At 37.2% G+C, this 21483-nt stretch overlaps 1 protein-coding gene, 1 non-coding gene and 1 pseudogene across 3 annotated transcripts; 2 read left to right on the forward strand and 1 right to left on the reverse strand.

Moving 5' to 3' along the window:
• The first annotated feature begins 387 nt into the window (after window positions 1–387).
• LOC131179311 (uncharacterized) lies at window positions 388–2056 on the forward strand. Of its 2 annotated transcripts, none has more exons than XM_058145857.1 (2): window positions 388–1384; window positions 1621–2056. In XM_058145857.1, exons 1-2 carry the CDS (start codon window positions 721–723, stop codon window positions 1647–1649), a joined length of 693 nt encoding a protein of 230 aa, XP_058001840.1. In that variant the 5' UTR covers window positions 388–720; the 3' UTR covers window positions 1650–2056. The 2 variants fall into 2 exon arrangements, with proteins under 2 accessions (XP_058001840.1, XP_058001841.1); XM_058145858.1 differs by having other exon boundaries at window positions 388–1309; window positions 1621–2053.
• A 3393-nt stretch (window positions 2057–5449) lies between these two features.
• Window positions 5450–6051, forward strand: LOC110636523 (transcription factor MYB1-like; annotated as a pseudogene).
• Window positions 6052–8371: 2320 nt separating this feature from the next.
• LOC131179642 (small nucleolar RNA R71) lies at window positions 8372–8478 on the reverse strand. Its single transcript, XR_009148531.1, has one exon. It is a non-coding gene; the product is annotated as a small nucleolar RNA R71 (small nucleolar RNA).
• Window positions 8479–21483: the final 13005 nt, after the last annotated feature.

Raw genomic sequence — 21483 nt, forward strand, 5'->3', positions numbered from 1 at the left:
ATTGAAATCAATGAGAATCATCTCTTTCTACATGGTATCAGAGCAGGTCATCAATCTAGGATGACTATTTATTCTCACTACCCAGCTCAGGAGAGACCTTGGCCGCCGACCGGCCGTTTCAACCCCGATCAACATCGCCGGCGTCGTCTCAACCCCCTCATTCCACCACTGCGTGTCTTTGTTGCGATCCAAAGATAACCATTAAAGGACTTCTGAGGTTTGGCTCTCAGATCCTATTTTGGTATTTGCTTGATTTGTGATTTTGGGTTATTTTGCTGCTATAAGCACTTTGGATTAGCGTTTCGGTTAGTTTTATTTGTCTCAACAAATGGCAGACAATAAGAATGTTATTTCTGATGTGATTCCAATGATGACTAAAATCACGGAACACAAACTTAATGGTTCGAATTACCTGGAGTGGAGTAAGACTGTTAGGGTCTATTTGCGTAGCATTGATAAGGATGATCACCTTACTAAAGATCCACCCACTGATGATACACGACAAACTTGGCTAAGGGAGGATGCTCGGTTGTTTTTGCAGCTTCGGAACTCGATTCATAGTGAGGTAATTAGTTTAATTAATCACTGTGAATTTGTTAAGGAATTGATGGATTACTTAGATTTTCTGTATTCTGGTAAAGGGAATATCTCCCGTATTTATGATGTTTGTAAGGCATTCTACGTCTTTGAGAAGAGGATAAGTCTCTCACGGCTTATTTTATGGATTTTAAACGGGTATATGAGGAACTTAATGTATTGTTGCCTTTTAGTCCTGATGTGAAAGTTCAGCAGGCCCAACGGGAGCAACTGGCTGTTATGAGTTTTCTTGCAGGCCTTCCTTCAGAGTATGAGACTGCTAAATCTCAGATCCTCTCCAGTTCTGAGATTTCCTCTTTGCATGAAACGTTCACACGAGTCCTTCGTACAGAGAGTACTCAATCTTCACAGCCTGCCAGTAGTGCTCTTATTAGCCGTAATCCAAATGGACAACAGGGTAATAGAAGAGGAAGTAGAGGAGGAATTACAGGCAACAGAAGTAATCAACGTAATGGAGAGGCTAGTTCTAATCAGGACTCAAGAGGAGTCATTTGTTATTATTTCCATGAGCCTGACCATACAAAATATAATTGTCCGCAACTTCAGAGAAAAAATCAGCGATCACAGATGGCAAATATGGCAGCAGAGAATTCTACAGTATCTTCCTCTGAGAAAACTATTTTGATATCTGCAGAGGATTTTGCACAATTTTCCCAGTATCAGGCATCTCTAAAGCCTACCAGTTCCCCTGTCACTGCGATCGCTGAGTCAGGTAAATCTACTACATGCCTTGTGTCTTCTTCATCCAAATGGGTTATTGATTCTGGTGTGACAGATCACATGACAGGTAATTCTAGTCTTCTATCTGCTTTTCAGTCTAATCTCACTTCCTCTACTGTTACTTTAGCTGATGGTTCTACTTCTTGTGTCATGGGTTCTGGAACTGCGAACCCGACTTTGTCAATTTCTTTGTCTTCTGTTTTGTGTCTACCAAAATTCTCTTTTAATCTACTTTCTGTTAGTAAACTTACTCGTACCTTAAATTGTTATGTTTCCTTTTTTCTTGACCAGTGTTTGTTTCAGGATCTTACGACGAAGCAGATTATTGGTAGAGGACGCGAGTCAGGTGGTCTCTACATTCTGGAAAATCATGTACCGCGGTCGCTTGTTTGCTCCAGTACCTTAACACCTCTTGAAGCTCATTGTAGATTGGGTCATCCTTCTTTGTCTACCATGAAGAAGCTGTGTCCTCAATTTCAGTCTTTATCAGTACTAGAATGTGAGTCGTGTCAGTTTGCAAAACATCATCATTTGCCTTCTGTGTCTAGAGTCAATAAACGGGCTTCATCTCCTTTTGAGGTAGTTCATTCTGATGTTTGGGGTCCTTGTTCTGTTACATCTAAAACTGGATTTCATTATTTTGTTACTTTTGTTGATGATTACTCTCGTGTTACCTGGTTATATTTAATGAAAAATCGTTCTGAGTTGTTTTCTATCTTTTGTGCCTTTTGTAATGAAATCAAAACTCAATTTAATATTTATATGAGCATATTAAGAAGTGAAAATTCCAAAGAATACTTTTCAAAGACAATTTCAGCCTTATATGACACAAAATGGCATTCTTCATCAGTCTTCTGTGTGGATACCCCATCCCAAAATGGCGTGGTGAAAGAAAAATCGTCATCTTCTTGAGGTAACTCGTGCTCTTTTTTTCGGATGAAAGTACCTAAACACTTTTGGGCGGATGCGATTTCCACGGCATGTTTTTGATCAATCGTATGCCGTCTTCTGTCCATAATGGGGATATTCCTTATACTACTTTGTTTCCTACAAAATCTTTGTTCCCTATTGAACCCCGTATTTTTGGTTGTACCTGTTTTGTGCGTGATGTTCGTCCACAGGTTACTAAATTGGATCCAAAATCTCTCAAATGTGTCTTCCTTGGGTACTCCCGGCTCCAAAAAAGGGTACCGTTGTTTCTCTCCTACTCTTAATCGTTATCTTGTTTCTGCAGATGTCACATTTTTTGAGTCCACTCCATTTTTTCCTCCATCATCTGTGTATGAGAGTCAGGGGGAGGAGGATGATCTCTTAATATATAGTGTCCAACCAATGTCTAGTACTCTCCCACAGCCTGTTCCTTCTGTCTCTAGACCTACTCGACCTCCCATTGTTCATGTTTATTCCAGGAGATTGGAGATTCCTGACTCAGATCCTCCACCAGCTACTTCGTTGGGAAATCACGTACCTCATCGATCATGATTCTGATCTAGACTTACCCATTGCTCTTCGTAAAGGTAAACGTTCATGTACTTACCCTATCTCTTCTTTTGTTTCTTATAATCAATTGTCTTCTTGTTCTCGGTGTTTCGTTACTTCTTTAGACTCTGTTACTATCCCTAATACTGTTAATGAGGCACTGTCTCATCCTGGCTGGTGTGATGCTATGAAAGAGGAAATGGAGGCTTTAGATGCTAATGGTACATGGGAACTATTGCCTTTACCCACTGGTAAGAAAGCTATTGGTTGTAAATGGGTATATCTGATGAGGTAAATCCTGATGGTTCTGTGGCTAGGTTAAAAGCACGCCTTATAGCAAAAGGATATGCTCAGACATATGGGGTTGATTACTCTGATACTTTTTCTCCTGTAGCTAAACTTACTTCTATTCGCTTGTTTATCTCTTTAGCAGCTACATATGATTGGCCCCTGCATCAATTGGATATCAAGAATGCTTTCCTTCATGGTGATCTTCAGGAGGAGGTGTATATGGAGCAACCACCTGGGTTTGTTGCTCAGGGGGAGTTGGGTAAAGTTTGTAGGCTTCGAAAGTCTCTTTATGGCTTGAAACAAAGTCCTAGGGCATGGTTTGGGAGATTCAGTGAAGCAGTGCATGAATTTGGTATGCAAAAGAGTAAGTGTGATCACTCAGTATTTTATAGGCAATCTGAGGCTGGTCTAATTCTCTTGGTAGTCTATGTGGATGACATTGTCATCACTGGGAGTGACTCTGCAGGTATTTCATCTCTTAAAACCTTCCTCCAAACTCAGTTTCAGACCAAAGACTTGGGATTGTTAAAGTATTTCTTGGGTATCGAAGTTATGAGAAGTAAGAAGGGTATTTTCTTGTCTCAAAGAAAATATGTCCTCGATCTATTGACAGAGACAGGAAAATTAGGTGCTAAGCCTTGTAGCGCACCAATGACTCCAACTTTACAACTGTTAGTAGGGATAGTGAGTTGTTTGAAGATCCAGAGAATCAGGAGATTGGTAGGAAAATTGAACTACCTTACAGTCACTCGTCCTGACATTGCTTATGCCGTTAGTGTGGTAAGTCAGTTTATGTCTTCCCCAACTGTTGCTCATTGGAAAGCCTTAGAACAAATCTTGTGTTATCTGAAGGGCGCTCCAGGAAGAGGTTTGCTATATGGTAATCATGGGCATTTGAATGTTGAATGTTTTTCAGATGCCGACTGGGCTGGATCTAAGGTTGACAGGAGGTCAACTACTGGATATTGCGTTTTTATTGGAGGAAATTTGGTGTCTTGGAGAAGCAAGAAGCAGAGTGTAGTTTCTCGATCTAGTGCTGAATCCGAATACAGAGCCATGGCACAATCAGTATGTGAGGTAATGTGGATACTTCAATTACTAGATGAGACAGGTTTTAAGACCTCCCTGCCTGTGAAATTGTGGTGTGATAATCAAGCTGCTCTTCATATTGCTTCTAATCCGGTGTTTCATGAGCGAACCAAACATGTTGAGATTGATTGTCATTTTATTCGTGAAAAGATTCAACAACAGATCATCTCAACAGGACACATCAAAACTGGAGAGCAGTTAGGAGATATTTTCACAAAAGCTCTGAATGGAGCTAGGATTGACTACATTTGTAACAAGTTGGGCATGATTAACATCTATGCTCCAACTTGAGGGGGAGTGTTATGGAAAGTCAATCACTATGTTATGGAAAGTCAATCACTATATTATTTTTCTGTATATTTTGTATTCTGTATTTCTATTTAGGATTTCTTATTTAGGATTTCTTCCTAATTAGTAGAACACAATTATAGGAATCAATTGTATATATATACCCATGTACAGATTAATTGAAATCAATGAGAATCATCTCTTTCTACATATTTTATTTTTTTATTGTATTATTTTATTAAATTATGTGAAAATGGTTTAAAATGCCCAATAAGTATGAGGGCAAATATTATGCTTGGCCTGTGAATTTCACGTTATGATTACAAAATTAAATTGAGTTTAAATTGAAAATTTTAAGTTAATTTAACTCGAAATAAGAAATGAACTAAATTGAATAGAAGGTTGAGAGAGACCACAAGATAACTTTGTAGGCGTGAAGGCGGCTGAGGAGAGAGATGACTTGTGGTAGCGTAGTGCTGCCATGCTAATTAATGGTTGTTTCGATTGGAATGTAAGAAGATAAATGAGAAAGAAGACATGAGATCTTTGGATTGAAACTTAAAAAATTAAAAAATTAGAAAGAAACGGGATAGGTTTTTGCCTTGTGAGTCGAATAGGTTATTGATTTATTATTATAATTATTATGGTATAATTAATTACAATAAGAATTTAAATTTAAAATTTCACTCAAATATTACTGAATTAAAGCTAATTGATAATATTTTATTATTTTAATGATGACAAAACACATAATTTTTTAACTTTAATTATATGGGATTTATGAAGCGGAAACTAAAATATGAAATGCTTATTTAATTGTAAATTTTTGTAGGAACTAATTAAATATGACTATTAGCCATAAGTTAAAGAGGTAAAACTGGACTTTGGCATTTCCATAAAAAGTACTCTATAAATAGTCCTTTTCTCAAACAACTTAATGCAATTACACGCAACTCTCATCAGAGAAAGGAGACAGATTTCTAAAATGGGTAGAAATCCTTGCCCAAAAGGGGAGCTAAACAGAGGAGCTTAGACTTCTGATGAGGACCAGCTTCTTTTATAATACGTTAGAAATCATGGTGAAGGGAAGTGGGGCAAGGCTGCTAAGGAAACCGGTAACTTCAGCTTTTCGCAACATTTTTCAATTTATTTTAGTGTACGAATGTGTTATTATCAATGCCCAATTAACTAGCTGACAAATTCTATATATACTTGTATAGGACTCGAGATGTGGGAAGAGTTGCGGGCTTCGCTGGTTGAATTATCTTAGACCAGATATTAACAGGGGGAACATTACAGAGGATGAAGAAGATCTCATTAGCAGGCTCCATAAGCTCCTAGGAAACAGGTTCCAACCTGCAAACTTTATATTAATTTGATATGCATGCATTGATATATTTCTTGACGGTTAAATTTGCTTGCAGATGGTCTTTAATAGCTGGAAGTCTTCCAGGGCGAACAGACAATGAGATCAAGAATTACTGGAATTCAACCTTGAGAAAGACGATCGAAGATAAATCTAAGCCTAGAAAGAAAGAAGAGAAGAAAACCATCAATGAAACTTGTAAAACGATGGTGATGAAGTGATACATGCATTTTGCATAGTCACTTAGATTTAATTTTATGGCCATTTTATTTGATTGTTAGTCACTTTTAGCTAATTTTATTAGTTATTTAGATAGTTTTTCATGATTGTTAATTTTTTGATTAATTTATAATTTTACTTTGTTTTGTAGGAAAAATGGCATTTTTGAGGGACTAAAAAAGAAATTATGCTAGTGAGGAGTGATTTCTACAGCCAAAGATATCAAAAACAAGTTTGAAAGTTGAATTATGCGATGGCCAAATTGCGCATAACTTGCCGCATAAGTTGTGCAGTTCTGCATAGGGAGAAGAAGCAATTTTTCTATTCCTGCCGAAATCTGCATAAGTCATAAGTCACTGCATGACTTATGCAGACTTACTCCTTGCTTATGCAGCTTCACACAGAGGGCCCAGAAACCTGCCGAAAACTGCATAAGAGATTGCACAACTTATGCAGTCCACTTATGCAGTTTCATAGAGTCTTCATAATGAGTTGGCAGAAGATTTCATCACGAAAACACACCTCAAATACACCATTTTGGGGCTACTTGTCAGAAAAAGATATAAATAAGCCCTTATCTCATCTTAGAAAGGAAGAGGAGACATAAAAAGAAGCAACAGCAGGGGAAGAGTCAGAAAACAGAGAGCAAAAACGTCACTTCTCCATTTCTAGACCAGATTTAGAGTTTTTCTTCCTTTCTTCCCTATTTCCTACCTTTCTTGTATTAGGTTTCTTAGTTCTTAGCTTAGATTTAAGATTTATTTCCATATTAACTCAGAATTTCTTGTAAATATTATAGATAGTGAGTAGTTTTCATTAGATTCTGGAGTTGGGATATAATATTTGAGATATTTTGTGGATTTTGATTGGGTAATCCATATTTTGTGGTTTTAATGAGTTTTATTCATTTCTTGTATGCTTAATGACATGCTTAGTGTAGGATCCCATTAAGTATTGTTCTTAATCTATGGTTGAGGCACCGAAAGGAGAAAACCTTGTGATAGATAATCAAGAAATTGGACTTAATTAACTTAGATCTAGAAATAGACTAAGGATTAAGAGGATTTACAGATTAATTAAGGAACTTAATGGGTCTTGATTAATTTTAACTCCACGAAAGTAGGATTGATTGATTAAGGCACTCTTTGTCCCACTCGAAAGAGTATTCAAAGGATTTAAGAATTAATCTCCTTAAAACCTGTAAATTCCATAAGATTGGGTAACCAATTTAAAAATCTCAAAATAGCTTGAATATGAACTCCCGAACTCCGAAATCGCCTCTTTTATCATTGTTAATTTCTAATTAAATTTAATTACTTGCCATTTTAAATCTTATCATATTTCAATTTGCTTATTTTAATTTGATGCAAATTTAGTTAAATCATTACATTGTTGAATAGATTATTAATCTTGTATATATAGATTTCACACTTCAATATCTATCAATTTATTGCTCTAATTTCAAAATTAGTTCAAATTAGTCAATTTTTATATCAAAAATTTAATCATTAACACAACTCCTCGTGGGAACGATATCTTTTCTATATTACTTGTACGACTCGTGTACTTGCGGTTGGGCCACATCAAGTTTTTAGTGCCGTTGCCGGGGAGTTGTTTGTTTAAGATTGAATTCTTGATTATTTTAGTTGTTTATAGTTTTATCTTTGTTATCTTTTCATTTTGTATTTGTTTGTTTTTTTTAGGTACTCTTAATCTTTTATGAGAAGAGATAGAAGCACAAGTGACACATCCTTATTGTTTAATCCTGAAATTGAGAAATTTTGTAGAGCCAACAAGAAAGAAATCAGAAAAAGGAAAGAAGCCTTGAGAGAAACTGAAATTGAAGCAAAAATGGCTGATGAAAGAATTAGAATTGGTGGTGGTAATGCTGAAAATGATTGAAACAATGAAAATGCAGCCCAAGGTGAAGAAGTTGTAAATGCTAATGTGCCTAGGGGAAGTATGATGGATCATGCCTTTCCTCGTTTTGATGACTTGAGAGAGAGTATAGCAAGACCAAGAATTGATGCAATCAACTACAAGATGGATTTTGGGGTTCTTCAAATGATTCAAAACTCCCAAATTGGGGGACATCCTTCTGAAAATCCACACACACATTTAAAGAAGTTTGCTATGATTTGTGATAAGCAAAAATAACCTGGAGTATCTGATGATGCAGCAAGATTGAAGCTATTCCCATTCTCTTTAAAGGATAGAGCATTGGATTGGCTTGATTCTGCACAAGGGAACAACTCTATTACAAATTGGGAGCAACTCACTGATGCATTTCTTGCACAATATTTTCCACCTGGAAAAACTCAAGAATTGATGAATCAAATGACAGCTTTCAGACTAAGAAAAGATGAAACTCTCTATGAATCATGGATGAGATGGAAGTAATTAGAGAGACAATGCCCACATCATGCCATTCCAAAATGGATGATAAATCAGAATTTTTACACCAATGTTACTCCTGCAATTAGAGGGATTATTGATGCTCAAACAGGAGGAGAATTTATTATGAAGCATGAAGATGAAGCTTATGAGCTATTGGAGAAAATTGCAAAGAATACTCATCTTTGGAGTAGTCCAAGAGGACCAACTCCAACTCAAAAGAGGCAAGCTGCTAGAATGTATGACCTTAATCCATTCAACATGATTAATGCAAAGTTTGATGCACTTATAAATGTTTTGGCTAAGAAGATGGAAGATTTAAGTATGTTGGTGAGTTCATCATCATCATCTGGAAGTTCACAACAAGTTACTTATGCAGAAGGAACTACCAGCTGTGGAGTAGACTATGGAGAGCAAGCTGCATATGTTGGTAATTATGGAAACAAACAAATGGGGAATCCTTACTCTCAAACTTATAATCCAACTTAGAGGAATCATCCCAACTTTTCATAAGGAAATCAGCAAATTAAAGTCCCAAATCAGAATCTTCAACCACAACAGCAACAAGGAATTCCATATCAGCAAAATAGGCAACCATTGCCTACTTTTCAGCAGAGAAACATGAATCCTGCACCTTCATCAAAACAGCAAGAACAAAGTTCCACCACAGAAGCTTTATTATAATAGATTCTTGCTAACCAAACTAAGCGTGATGAAGAGATGAGAGAGATGAAAGCAAGGCTGGAACAAATGCAAACACATAACAGAATGTTGGAAAATCAGATTGCACAACAAGCATCTTCCTCAGGTACCAAGTCTTTTGGAAAACTTCTAAGTCAATCAGAAAACCCAAGAGAGCAGTGTCAAGCTATTACTTTAAGAAGTGGGAAGGTTGTAAATAATGAGAAAAGTGAAAATAGTGAGAAGAGAGAAAATGAGAAAGAAATTGATGAGAGTGAAAAACAAGAAAGTGAGAAAGAAAGTGTAGAAAAAGGTAAAGAGAAAATTGAAGAGAAGGAAGAGAAGTATATACCTCCAGAGCCTTACAAACCACAACTTCCCTTTCCACAAAGATTTCAAAAAGCCAAGCTTGATAAGCAATTTGGAAAGTTCTTAGATGTTTTGAAAAAGCTATACATAAATGTGCCTTTTATTGATGCTCTTTCACAAATGCCCTCTTATGCAAAACTCTTAAAAGAAATTCTCTCAAATAAGAGGAAACTTGAAGACCATGAAACTATAGCTTTGACAGAAGAATGTAGTGCCATAATCCAGAAGAAACTTCCTCCTAAGCTTAAAGACCCCGGAAGTTTTTCAATTCCATGTCATTTTGGGGAGTCGTGTTCCACAAAAGCTTTATGTGATTTAGGGGCTAGTGTTAGCCTTATGCCCCTCTCCATTTATGAGAAGCTCAATATGGGAGATCTTAAGCCAACTCACATATCTCTTCAGTTAGCTGACAGATCAATTAAATATCCTTAAGGGATTTTGGAAAATGTGCCTCTAAAGGTTGGGAAGTTCTATATACCTATTGACTTTGTCATCCTGGACATGGAAGAGGATTCTAATATCCCAATTATCTTGGGAAGGCCCTTTCTAGCTACAACAGGAGCATTGATTGATGTTAAGGAAGAAAAATTAACTCTTAGAGTTGGTGAAGATCAATTGGTTTTCAATATTAATAACACTATGAAGAAGCATCATTCTGAAGCTGACACTTGTTTGAGAATTGATATCATTGATGAGCTGGTTGAAGAACACTTCAGAAAGAGATATCTGGAAGATCCACTTGAAAATTACTTGGTTCATGGAGGAAGCATAGACTATGACAACCCCCATGTGGCTGCATATGCTCAACATTTAGAGGGTAGTCTACCATTCATTTTTGCTCTAGTTTTTCAACTCACACAAAAGGAAAAAGTTGAATCTAAGCAACCATCATTCAAGGAAGAAGATGCACCTAAGGTAAAACTTAAATAACTTCCTTCTCAGCTCAGGTATGAATTTCTTGGCCCCAATAACACTTATCCAGTAATTATAAATGCAAACTTGAGCACTTTAGAGGTTGATAAGTTGTTAAGAGTGTTGAGGTAATTTAGGAAAGTTTTAGGATACACCATAGATGACATTAAGGGAATAAGTCCATACTTTTGCATACACAGAATTATTTTGGAAGAAAATTGTAAGCCATCTATTGAACATCAGAGGAGGTTGAACCCAAATATGAAAGAAGTTGTTAAAAAAGAAATTTTGAAGTTGCTTGATGCAGGGATCATATATCCTATCTCAGACAGTACTTAGGTGAGTCCAGTCCATGTTGTCCCTAAAAAAGGTAGAATGACAGTAGTCAAAAATGAAAATAATGAATTAATTCCCACTAGAATAGTGACTAGTTGGCGAATGTGCATAGATTACAGAAAATTAAATATTGCCACTAGAAAAGATCATTTTCCACTTCCCTTCATTAATCAAATGTTAGAAAGACTGGCTAGGCATTCTTATTTTTGCTATTTAGATGGGTATTTGGGATTTTTCCAAATCCCTATCCATCCAAATGATTAAGAGAAAACCACTTTTACTTGTCCATATGGAACCTTTGCTTATAGAAGGATGCCGTTTGGGTTGTGTAATGCACCAACCACTTTTCAAAGGTGTATGATGGCAATCTTCTCATATTTTATTGAAGATATAATAGAGGTTTTTATGGATGACTTTTCTGTTTTTGGATCTTCATTTGACATATGCTTGGCTAACCTTTCTAAAGTTTTGCAGCGATGTGCAGATACTGACCTTGTGTTAAACTGGGAAAAATGTCATTTCATGGTTCAGGAAGGGATAGTGCTTGGGCATTTGGTGTCTAACAGAGGAATAGAGGTTGATAAAGCCAAAGTTGAAGTGATAGAGAAGATCACTCCTCCTACCAATGTCAAAGGAATTTGAAGTTTTTTAGGGCATGCCGGGTTCTACAGAAGCTTTATCAAGGATTTTTCTAAAATAGCCAAACCTTTGTCTAATTTGTTAAGTCATGACACACCATTTGTATTTGACCAAGAGTGTTTGGATGCCTTTTGTAGGTTAAAGCAAGCTCTCATCATTACACCAATCATGCAACCGCCTGATTGGAGTTTACCTTTTGAAATTATGTGTGATGCTAGCAATTATGCAATTGGAGCTATTCTTGGTCAAAGAAAGGACAAAAGGGCTTATGCTATTTATTATGCTAGTAGAACACTGGATGAGGCTCAAACAAATTATGTAACAACTGAAAAGGAATTCTTAGCAATTATTTTGGCATTGGAAAAGTTCAGACCTTACATTATTGACTCAAAGGTGGTTGTATTTTCAGATCATGCTGCTATTAGGTATTTACTCCGTAAAAAGAAGACTAAACCTAGGCTCATTAGGTGGATTCTGATGCTACAAGAGTTTGATTTGGAAATTAGAGATAAGAAGGGAGCTGAAAAGATAGTTGCGGATAATCTTAGTAGGTTGAAATTGGATGATGAAGAAATGGATGAAGTCCCTATCGATGAGTTTTTCTTGGATGAACAACTTTTCTCTCTTGTTGCTAAACTATCTTGGTATGCAGACTTGGTGAATTATCTATCTTGTAGAGTTTTACCTCTAGGAATGACATGGCAATAAAAGAAAAAGTTTTTGCATGAGGCAAAATTTTATAGATGGGATGATCCTTTACTCTTTAGGAGATGTTGTGACGGTTTAATAAGAAGATGTATTCCTGATGAGGAGATAGAGAGTGTTATGCATCATTGCCATGCTTCTGATTATGGAGGACACTTTGGAATCTCTAAAACAGATAGTAAAATTATGTAAGCTGGTTTCTTTTGGCCAAACCTTTTCAAGGATGTGAGGAAATTTGTGTTAGAATGCGATAAATGTCAAAGGAGTGGAAATCTATCAAAAAGAGATGAAATGCCCCTAAATAATATTCTTGAGGTGGAATTATTCGATGTATGGGGAATAGATTTTATGGGCCCATTTCCTCCTTCATATGGTAATAAATACATTCTAGTTGGAGTCGACTATGTGTTAAAGTGGGTAGAAGCTATTGCAACTCCAACTAATGATGCTAAGGTGGTAGTGAAATTCTTGAAGAAATTTTTCTTGAGTAGATTTCGAGCTCCAAGGGCTGTAATTAGTGATGGGGGTTCACATTTTTGTAATAAGCAATTTGAGAGTTTAATGAGAAAATATGGTGTAGTGCACAAAATAGCTACCCCATACCATCCTCAAACTTCAGGACAAGTTGAAATTTCTAATAGAGAACTCAAACATATCTTAGAGAAAACAGTGAGCAATTATCGAAAAGATTGGTCTGTCAAACTAGATGATGCTTTATGGGCATATAGGACTGCTTACAAAACCCCTATAGGAACTATTCCCTTTAGGTTGGTGTATGGTAAGTCTTGTCATTTACCTGTGGAGCTAGAACATAGATCATATTGGGCCATTCAGACCTTGAATTTTGATCTCAAGCAAGCTGGTGAGAAGAGGCCATTGCAACTTAATGAGCTTGAAGAATTGAGGATGGATGGCTATGAAAGTGCCCGTATTTATAAAGAAGGAACTAAAGTTTGGCATGATAAGCATCTTAGGAAAAAGGAATTTAAAGAAGGTGATTCAGTTTTGTTGTTCAACTCAAGATTGAAATTGTTCCCAAGAAAACTTAAATCAAGGTGGACTAGTACATATAGAGTTTTTAAAGTTTTCCCTTATGGAGCAATTGAAATTTGGAGTGAAAAATCTGGAAATTTTAAGGTCAATGGGCATAGATTGAAACATTACATAACTGGAGACCCAATAAAGGGAGCAAGCTATTACAAGCTCTCTGATCCCTTACCTCCTTTTTAGTGAGATGCATGAAGAGTCCAGCTAAGGACTATAAATTAGCGCTCTTAGGAGGCACCCCAAGTTCTTTTATTTTGCTTTTGTTGATTTACTTTTATTTGCATTACTTTTGTTTTTGTCTTAAATCTCCCTAAATTCAATTTTTGACATTGTTGAATCTTGTCCTTTGTAGACGTTTTCAATGGATGAAGGTTGTTGCACTGCTGGGGAGTAACTCTTAATCTGATATTTTATCCATTAACTCTCCCAAGATTGGTTTATTTTCATTGCATAACCTGTGCAGGACCCCTTCTTGGCTTATGCAGAAAATTTTCGGCAAAAAGGTCTGCAGCATATGGTATTTGCTTCTTTGTTGAGGTTGGGTGTGTATCTTTTATGTATTTGTGCATATCATGTTAATATGATGGTAAGTGGGTCATTTTAGTAGTTTTGAACTTAATTGGGCTGTGTGATTCAATGTGCACATGCTGCATTTTCTTGGCATAACTTGGAGAGTCTATTTTCTTTTGTGGATAAGTGCAACTTTGTGCAGATTTTTATTGAGCTTTAATGTGCTAGAATGTTAATTTGCAGGGTTTGAGTTGAAATGGCATAACTCACATATGTCTCTTATGCAGAACTTTCTTCTACAAACTTGTATGGTGCAATTGTGATGGATTCTGCATATATTAATGTGTTTTTTATGATAATTTCTCATGATTTATACTTCACAGGGTTACATTTCTTCATTCTAGTGTATTTTTCAAACTTGCAAAATATTTTTTTTATTGTAATCTGAATCTTGTTGAAATGTACATAAGTAACTACATAACTTATGCAGCTTTCAGGTCTCATTTTTTGCCATTTTTCTTTTCTGCCAAAACTTGCATAAGCTCTTGCATAACTTATGCAATCCTGCATAACCAAATTTTTGTCATTTCATTTCTTACCGAAATCTGCATAAGGGTATGCATAACTTATGCAATTCTGCACCGCCACATTTTTGCCAATTTTATTTTTTCCGAAACTTGCATAAGTGTGTGCGTAACTTATGCACTCTTGCATAACCTCAAATCCTGCATTTTTATTTCTGCCGAAATCTGCATGACCAAGTGCACATCTTATGCGCTTTTGCATAACCAAATTTTCTAGGATTTCAATTTCTGCCGAAACTTGCATAAGAGAGTGCATAAGTCATGCACTTTTGCATAACCAATTTTTCAGACTTCCCATTTTCTGCCAAAACTTGCATAAGAGAGTGCATAAGTCATGCACTTTTGCATAACCAATTTTTTAGACTTCCCATTTTCTGCCGAAACTTGCATAAGAGAGTGCATAACTTATGTAAAAAATTTTCCCCTCATGTAGAAACTCGCACGACCTGTGCAAATCAAAATTTTTGGCACACCTTTTTTCCCACCTCCCACTTCCCGTCATTACTGTTCACAACCACCTTCATTACCATTTTTCTCTGCATCAATCCCTCTCCCCACACCCCTTTTCACCGACCGATACCCTAACTTCTCTTTATCTCTTTCACTTTCTTCTTCCCTCCTCCATTCCCACCATTGTTGACCACCACCATGGAAATCCCTTCCCCTCAAGGCTCTCCTCTCCAAGTCACGCCCCTAGCAATGCAAGCCCCCAATCCCGATTCTCCTCCACAACAAACCCCTCTACCTCCTCCTACATTCACCTATAAGAGGAGAATCCGGTCGAAATCAACCCGACCCATGGCCTCTGCACCACCTCTCGCAAAATGAAAAGACCCACCTGCTACTTCACTTTTAGAATCTACACGCAAAAACCCCAAAACTTCAGCTTCCACACGACAGGGGGTTGGCGTTTCTACCTCTACCCCACAAGCCAAATCACCCTCCTCTAGCAAGAAACAACCTTCAGCAGCGGCATCACAGGTATCCAAACTACCTTGGCCCCTTCCTAATGCAACCCATAAGGCAACTTTTAAGAGGCTAAAGGACAGAAAAGTACAACCCACTAGGTACATTTCTGCAGATGCCCTCCAATTAGTTGGTTTATTTGATAATGTTGTTGCCTACCTTGATGGTCTAGGTTGGATGGAATTTGTACATAAACAAGAACTAGTTTATCCAGCCTTAGTTTTGGAATTTATTTCCTCATTTTCTGCTACTCTGAAATTGCATGAGATAGATTACAAGCCAACTATGAAATTTAGGTGCTTGGGGCAAAATAGAGAGCTATCATTAAACCAATTTCACAGTATTTTTGGGTTTGCTATTGATGGATTGTTTAGGGTACCATATACAGGCATAGAGGTAGCAAATAAAGATGTTTGGAATGCTGTTCAGTTTTGGAGAAGTATTACAAACCAATCTCAGAGTTTTTATGCTGGCAGATCCAAGACCTCCCAAATAATAGACCCAGCACTTAGATTTATCTATAGGCTTATTACTAGCACTATCTTGGGCCGAGAGACTAGTTCTGGTGCTGTTGGAAAATCTGACTTGTTCATGCTATGGTGTGCTTTTCACAAAGTCAAAATATCTCCTGTTTACTTCTTCTGTGAGCATGTGTTACATATTGCTACCAAATCTGTAGGTGATATAGTCATGAGTGGGCTCATAACTGTTATAGCTAAACATTTTGGTTTTGATCTGGAAGAGCATCCTCTACCAGCACTTTCAGACACTATATTTTGATGCTACTCACTTATCCAAAACTGGATTCAGTTTGCCACCATCTGACACTGCACAACTAGTAGCAGATACAGAACCATCTGCACGATCAGAGGCATAATCTGTGCAGAAATCCAACGATTCTCACGAACTCGCACCACATACTCGACCGCACAGGATACCCCAATAGAATCTGCACAGCCAACACCATCTGCAGCTGGACCCTCTTCATCCACAACACCTCCTCCTTTCAACACTAAAGCCTTATTCACTTATCTTGAGAGGCTTAGTGATGATGTGTATTTTATGGATAGGAAGCTTGAATCTAGTCTAGATACCCTTAAAGATCGTCATGATTAACTCTTTGATCTTGTTATGGAAACTAGAGACAAGTAGAAAGAGTTAAAAGAGATGATGAAGTAGCTCATGACTTTTCTGGGAATGCCACCTCCACCTCCATTACCTCCTCCAGAACTACCCCTTCAGCAGTAACCAGCTCCATCCAGTCCTCTAGCAGCACCTTTTGTGACACCCCTTACCCGTCTACAGTATATCCGAGTAAGATATGTCACACGGTGTACCAGAACACTCTATTTTATCTCAATCATTTTTATTCTTCCTTAATTTATTTTTATCATAGTTTTGAATATAATTTATGAAATATAATTCATTTAAGTTATTTATTGAAATTATAATTTATTTGAGGTTCCGAAAATTTTATAGAAAATCCGGCTCTAAAAATGGAGAAAACAGTTCTTCGGAACCTGTGAAAAACACTTCCAATAATCATATCCAATCATTCTCAAACTCCAATATCAAAATCTCAATATTTTTCAACAACATTTCCATTTCTCAATCATTCATTTCTCATGGTACTCATATATAAGCAATAAATAAATACTCAAATTTTCCATTCATAACCACAATTTTCACTATTTACATTAACATCAAAATACATTACATAAGTCTCAATTACACAAGAGAAAATAACAATTAGTTATAAAATACCAAAATGAAACCTAGTGTCCTACCAATGCACTGAAGATGGTGAGGTGACACAGATACTATGCAGAGCTGCAGGAGGTCTCACCCAGTCTGTGGTCTACTGGGCTCTCGGTCAGTATCTCCAGAACCTACGCGCAGCAAAAGCAACGAGCTAAGCAATAATGCTTAGTAGTGCCAATAATAAAATAAAAAGAAATAACAGAAAATAAATATGTGGTGAATGTATTGATGTCTCATTGTAAATAAATTTTTGTTGAGTATTTGTAGATTTACTTATTTTGTACTTGTTATATTCATTATTTCATTAAATTTATCCACTTTCATTTTTGGTTGCCCAAGTAACCTATCTTTGGACGATCGATGGATAAACGGGTAAACTGGCACTGGGTATCAAGTACCTCGGGCCGTCATACCATCGGTCACATATGTATCTCCTGGTGTGCAACAGAACAGCTAATAAGCTGTAATAACATCAGGCACAAGGCCAAATCTCAACACAATGTCAGAATGGCTAAAAGCTATGAAATCATAGAATGGCATAATGCCATGTACAGTACTACTAACTGAACCCTATTGGCATGCCAAACTATCCAAACCAATCTTGTTAGGTAAACTAGGGCCTTTTACACTTTTGAATTTTATAATTTTTGAATTTCAAGCTTTGGTGTTACTATTCACTTCATTAGTCAATCAAAATGTTGACTTTTGCATAGAAAATAGGTACATTGGTTTTAATACTCCCAACATATCACATTTTGCATTCAAAATTTGTTGGTATTGGTTGCCAATACCATTTCTAAGTTTTAAGTTAATGGGGCAGAATTTTCAGTTTTGATACCTTATTTTTACTGTTCTATTAGTTACTGTTGCAGTGGGAATTTGGAAAAATGATAAACATGAAAGTTGTTCCTTATTTTGTCTAGTTGAATTTATTTTTTTGAATCACTTCATTTGGAGTTTTTTAGCTCAAGTTATGATCCAAAAACCACAACTGGCCGGATTGGAATTTTTCTGGACTGACCATATCTACAGTGCAGTGAACAGTGACTGCAACTCCCTTGTTGGATAGGTTTTGGTCATAATTTGGGGTGGGTTTCTTCATGAAAGTTATTGGTCTATATCTTAGCTTGTTGCTGGTAAAAGTTCAGGTCAATTGGGCCATTCTACACTGAGTTATGGCCAAATGAACAATCACTATTCATTTGGTCATTCTGCAGAAACAGATTACAGGACACCCGGATTTGAGCAAGTTTTTGGTCCACTTGGTTTGGTTTTATGGGCATGGTTTCTTCACCAAAGTTGTGACATTTTGTGTCTAGTTTCATGTCCAATTGGCCAAACACCAATTGAACCTCTATAATTTAAGTTATGGCAGTCCAAACAGGCTGGACTCAGATCCAAACCTGCAGGTCACCATGGGCAGCCCACCCATACACAAATGCCAAGCCTCAACTCACCTTATTCCCTCCTCACACACATTCAAATGGTCACTAATTGACCATTACAATGTTCATATACCATTTAATGAGCAAACCCTAATTTTGTTCAAGTCTCCAAGTTTAATTTATGCATTAAACTTACAATTTCAAGTTAAATCATGTCCTTAAACATGAATTGAGTGAGAGAGAATAAATTGGGCACTAACCTTAGGAGGGCAGAATTTTCCCTTCAATTTCCTTCACTTTCTTTAGTTTTCTTGGCAGCCAAACACTTTTCCAAGAGGTAAAATCAAGTTTTTGTGAAGAAGACTAGAGGTTTTATGGTGATTTTTCAAGAGAATTTCTAGTGAGAAGTTTGGAATAACAATGGTGAAGGGAGAGGAAAGGGAGAAACGGATGAAGAAGATGATGAATGCAGAAATTGTTTTCATTTTTTTCTCATTTTATCTCTTTTTAATTTGGCTTGTTGAGTTGTGATTGGTGGAGGCCTTCCTAATGACATCATGTGATGTCATATTTAGGTATTTCTTTCATTTTCTTTTCTTATTTTCTCTACTCATTTTCAATTTAATTTTTAGCAATATTTATTCATATTTTAGATCATAATAATTATTTACTTAACTGGATCAGTCGGCCAAAAATCACCTCTGAAGATGAAATGACCAAAATGCCCTCTGTTTGGCTTAACAGACAAAAATTGTCTGTACCGATTGAAAAATTTTTCTAAACTTTTTCTTGGCATTCTAATGCCATGGAACCCTCAATAACCCTTCTCTGGAGTCCCAAAAATTATTTTATGAATTTTCTCTTGGGTCTAGGGCTCCTAGTTGCGAGAACCGCAACTTCCCATTGGGTTACCCATCGCTTGGGCATCGGCTCATTTAACTTGGTAGTATTTTATTTCTAAATTTTTTTTAAATTTTTCTTATTAATATTTGAGTTAATTATGGTTCCTCACTTTAGTTTAAATATTGTTCCGAACGTTCTAGCTGTCCGGACCGACATCGTCACCGAGCATGAGAATGTCTGAGTTGCTACCGGGAGGGTGTTACAACTCTTCCCCTCTAATTTAAATTTCGTCCTCGAAATTTACCTGATGCAAACAGTTGAGGGAACTGTTGCCTCATCGTCTCTTCACTTTCCCAAGTTACCTCTTCAATGTTGTGGTGCCTCCAAAGCACTTGCACTAGTGGAATCTGCTTATTCCTCAACTCTTTCACTTCCCGAGCCAGGATCCGTATAGGTTCTTCTTCATATGTCAAATCCGGTTGTACTTCAATTTCTTCTATGGAGATGACATGTGAAGGATCTGAGCGGTATCTTTTTAGCATAGACACGTGGAACACATTGTGGATCTTATCCAGCTCTGGTGGTAAAGCTAGCCTATAGGCCACTGGACCCACACGTTCAATGACTTCATATGGGCCAATGAACCTAAGGCTTAACTTACCTTTTCTTCCAAACCTCAATACCTTCTTCCACGGTGACACCTTGAGGAACACTTTGTCGCTAACCGCATATTCTATTTCTTTTCTCTTCAGGTCGGCATAAGATTTCTGTCTATCTGAGGCAACCTTCAGATTGGCTTTGATTAGTTTTACTTTCTCCTCAGTCTGTTTCACCAAGTCTGGCCCTACCAGTTTGTCTTCGCCCAATTCAGTCCAAAGACTGGAGTTCTACATTTCCTCCCATACAGTGCTTCATACGGGGCCATTTGGATACTAGCTTGGTAGCTATTGTTGTATGCAAATTCTGCCAGTGGGAGGTATCTATCCCAACTTCCCTCAAACTCAATGACACAACTCCTCAGCATATCCTCAAGGACCTGACATATATTTCATGTTATTATTATCATTTTAATTCAATATTTGTATTAATTCAATTGATTCAATTGTTTACCTGGATTACTCTTTTTGATTGCCCATCCGTCTGAGGATGGAAAGCTGTGCTGAAGTGGAGTTGTGTACCCAAGGACTCATGCAACTTCTTCCAAAATCTCGATGTAAACCTTGGGTCTCGATCAGATATGATGGAAAGTGGAATTCCATGCAGTCTAACTATCTCACTGATATACAATTCTGCTAACTTCTCCAGTGAGTAGTCAGTCCTAACTGGCAGAAAGTGTGCTGACTTCGTCAATCTATCTACTATCACCCATACTGCATCATGTTTCTTCTGGGTGAGAGGTAGACCACTCACAAAATCCATGGTCACCCGATCCCATTTCCATTCAGGTATGCGTATAGGCTGTAGCAAACCTGATGGAACTTGATGTTCTGCCTTGACTTGCTGACATGTCAAACATTTAGTCACATAGTCAGCTATGTCCTTCTTCATACCAGGCCACCAATACTGAAGCTTCATATCATGATACATCTTTGTACTTCCTGGGTGCATAGCATAAACACTGGCATGTGCCTCTTTCAGAATACTGGCTTTTAATTCCCCATTATCTGATACACATACTCTTCCTTTGTAATACAGACACCCATTTGCTTTTACCTCATAGTCAGTTACTTTTCCCCCTGAGATTTGGCTCACAATAGCCATTATCTTTTCATCTACCTTCTGCCCATCTAAAATCTGCTGTAACAGGTTTGGCCTCACTTGCAACTCAGCCAAAATAGCTCCATCTCGAACCAAAGTTAGACGGGCATTCAATGATCTCAAAGCTGTGATGGATTTTTTGCTCAAAGCATCTGCAACTACATTTGCTTTCCCAGGATGGTAGTCAATTACACAATCATAGTCCTTCAGGAACTCAATCCATCGTCTCTGTCTAAGGTTGAGCTCCTTCTGGGTTGGCAAGTATTTCAGGCTTTTGTGGTCTGTGTAAATGTAGCACTTTTCACCATACAAGTAATGCCTCCATATCTTCAGTGTGAAGATAATTGCTGCAAGCTCTAGATCATGGGTAGGGTAATTCTGTTCATGTGGCCTTAGCTGTCTGGAAGCATAAGCGACCACCTTCCCCTCTTGCATCAATACACACCCTAACCCATTATGAGAGGCATCACTGTAGACCACAAAGTCCTTTCCCGACACTGGCTGTGTTAATACTGGTGCCTCTGTCAACATAGCCTTCAACTTC

Source organism: Hevea brasiliensis, chromosome 4 (genome assembly GCF_030052815.1).
Source record: "Hevea brasiliensis isolate MT/VB/25A 57/8 chromosome 4, ASM3005281v1, whole genome shotgun sequence".
In the NCBI taxonomy this organism is placed as follows: Eukaryota; Viridiplantae; Streptophyta; class Magnoliopsida; order Malpighiales; family Euphorbiaceae; genus Hevea; species Hevea brasiliensis.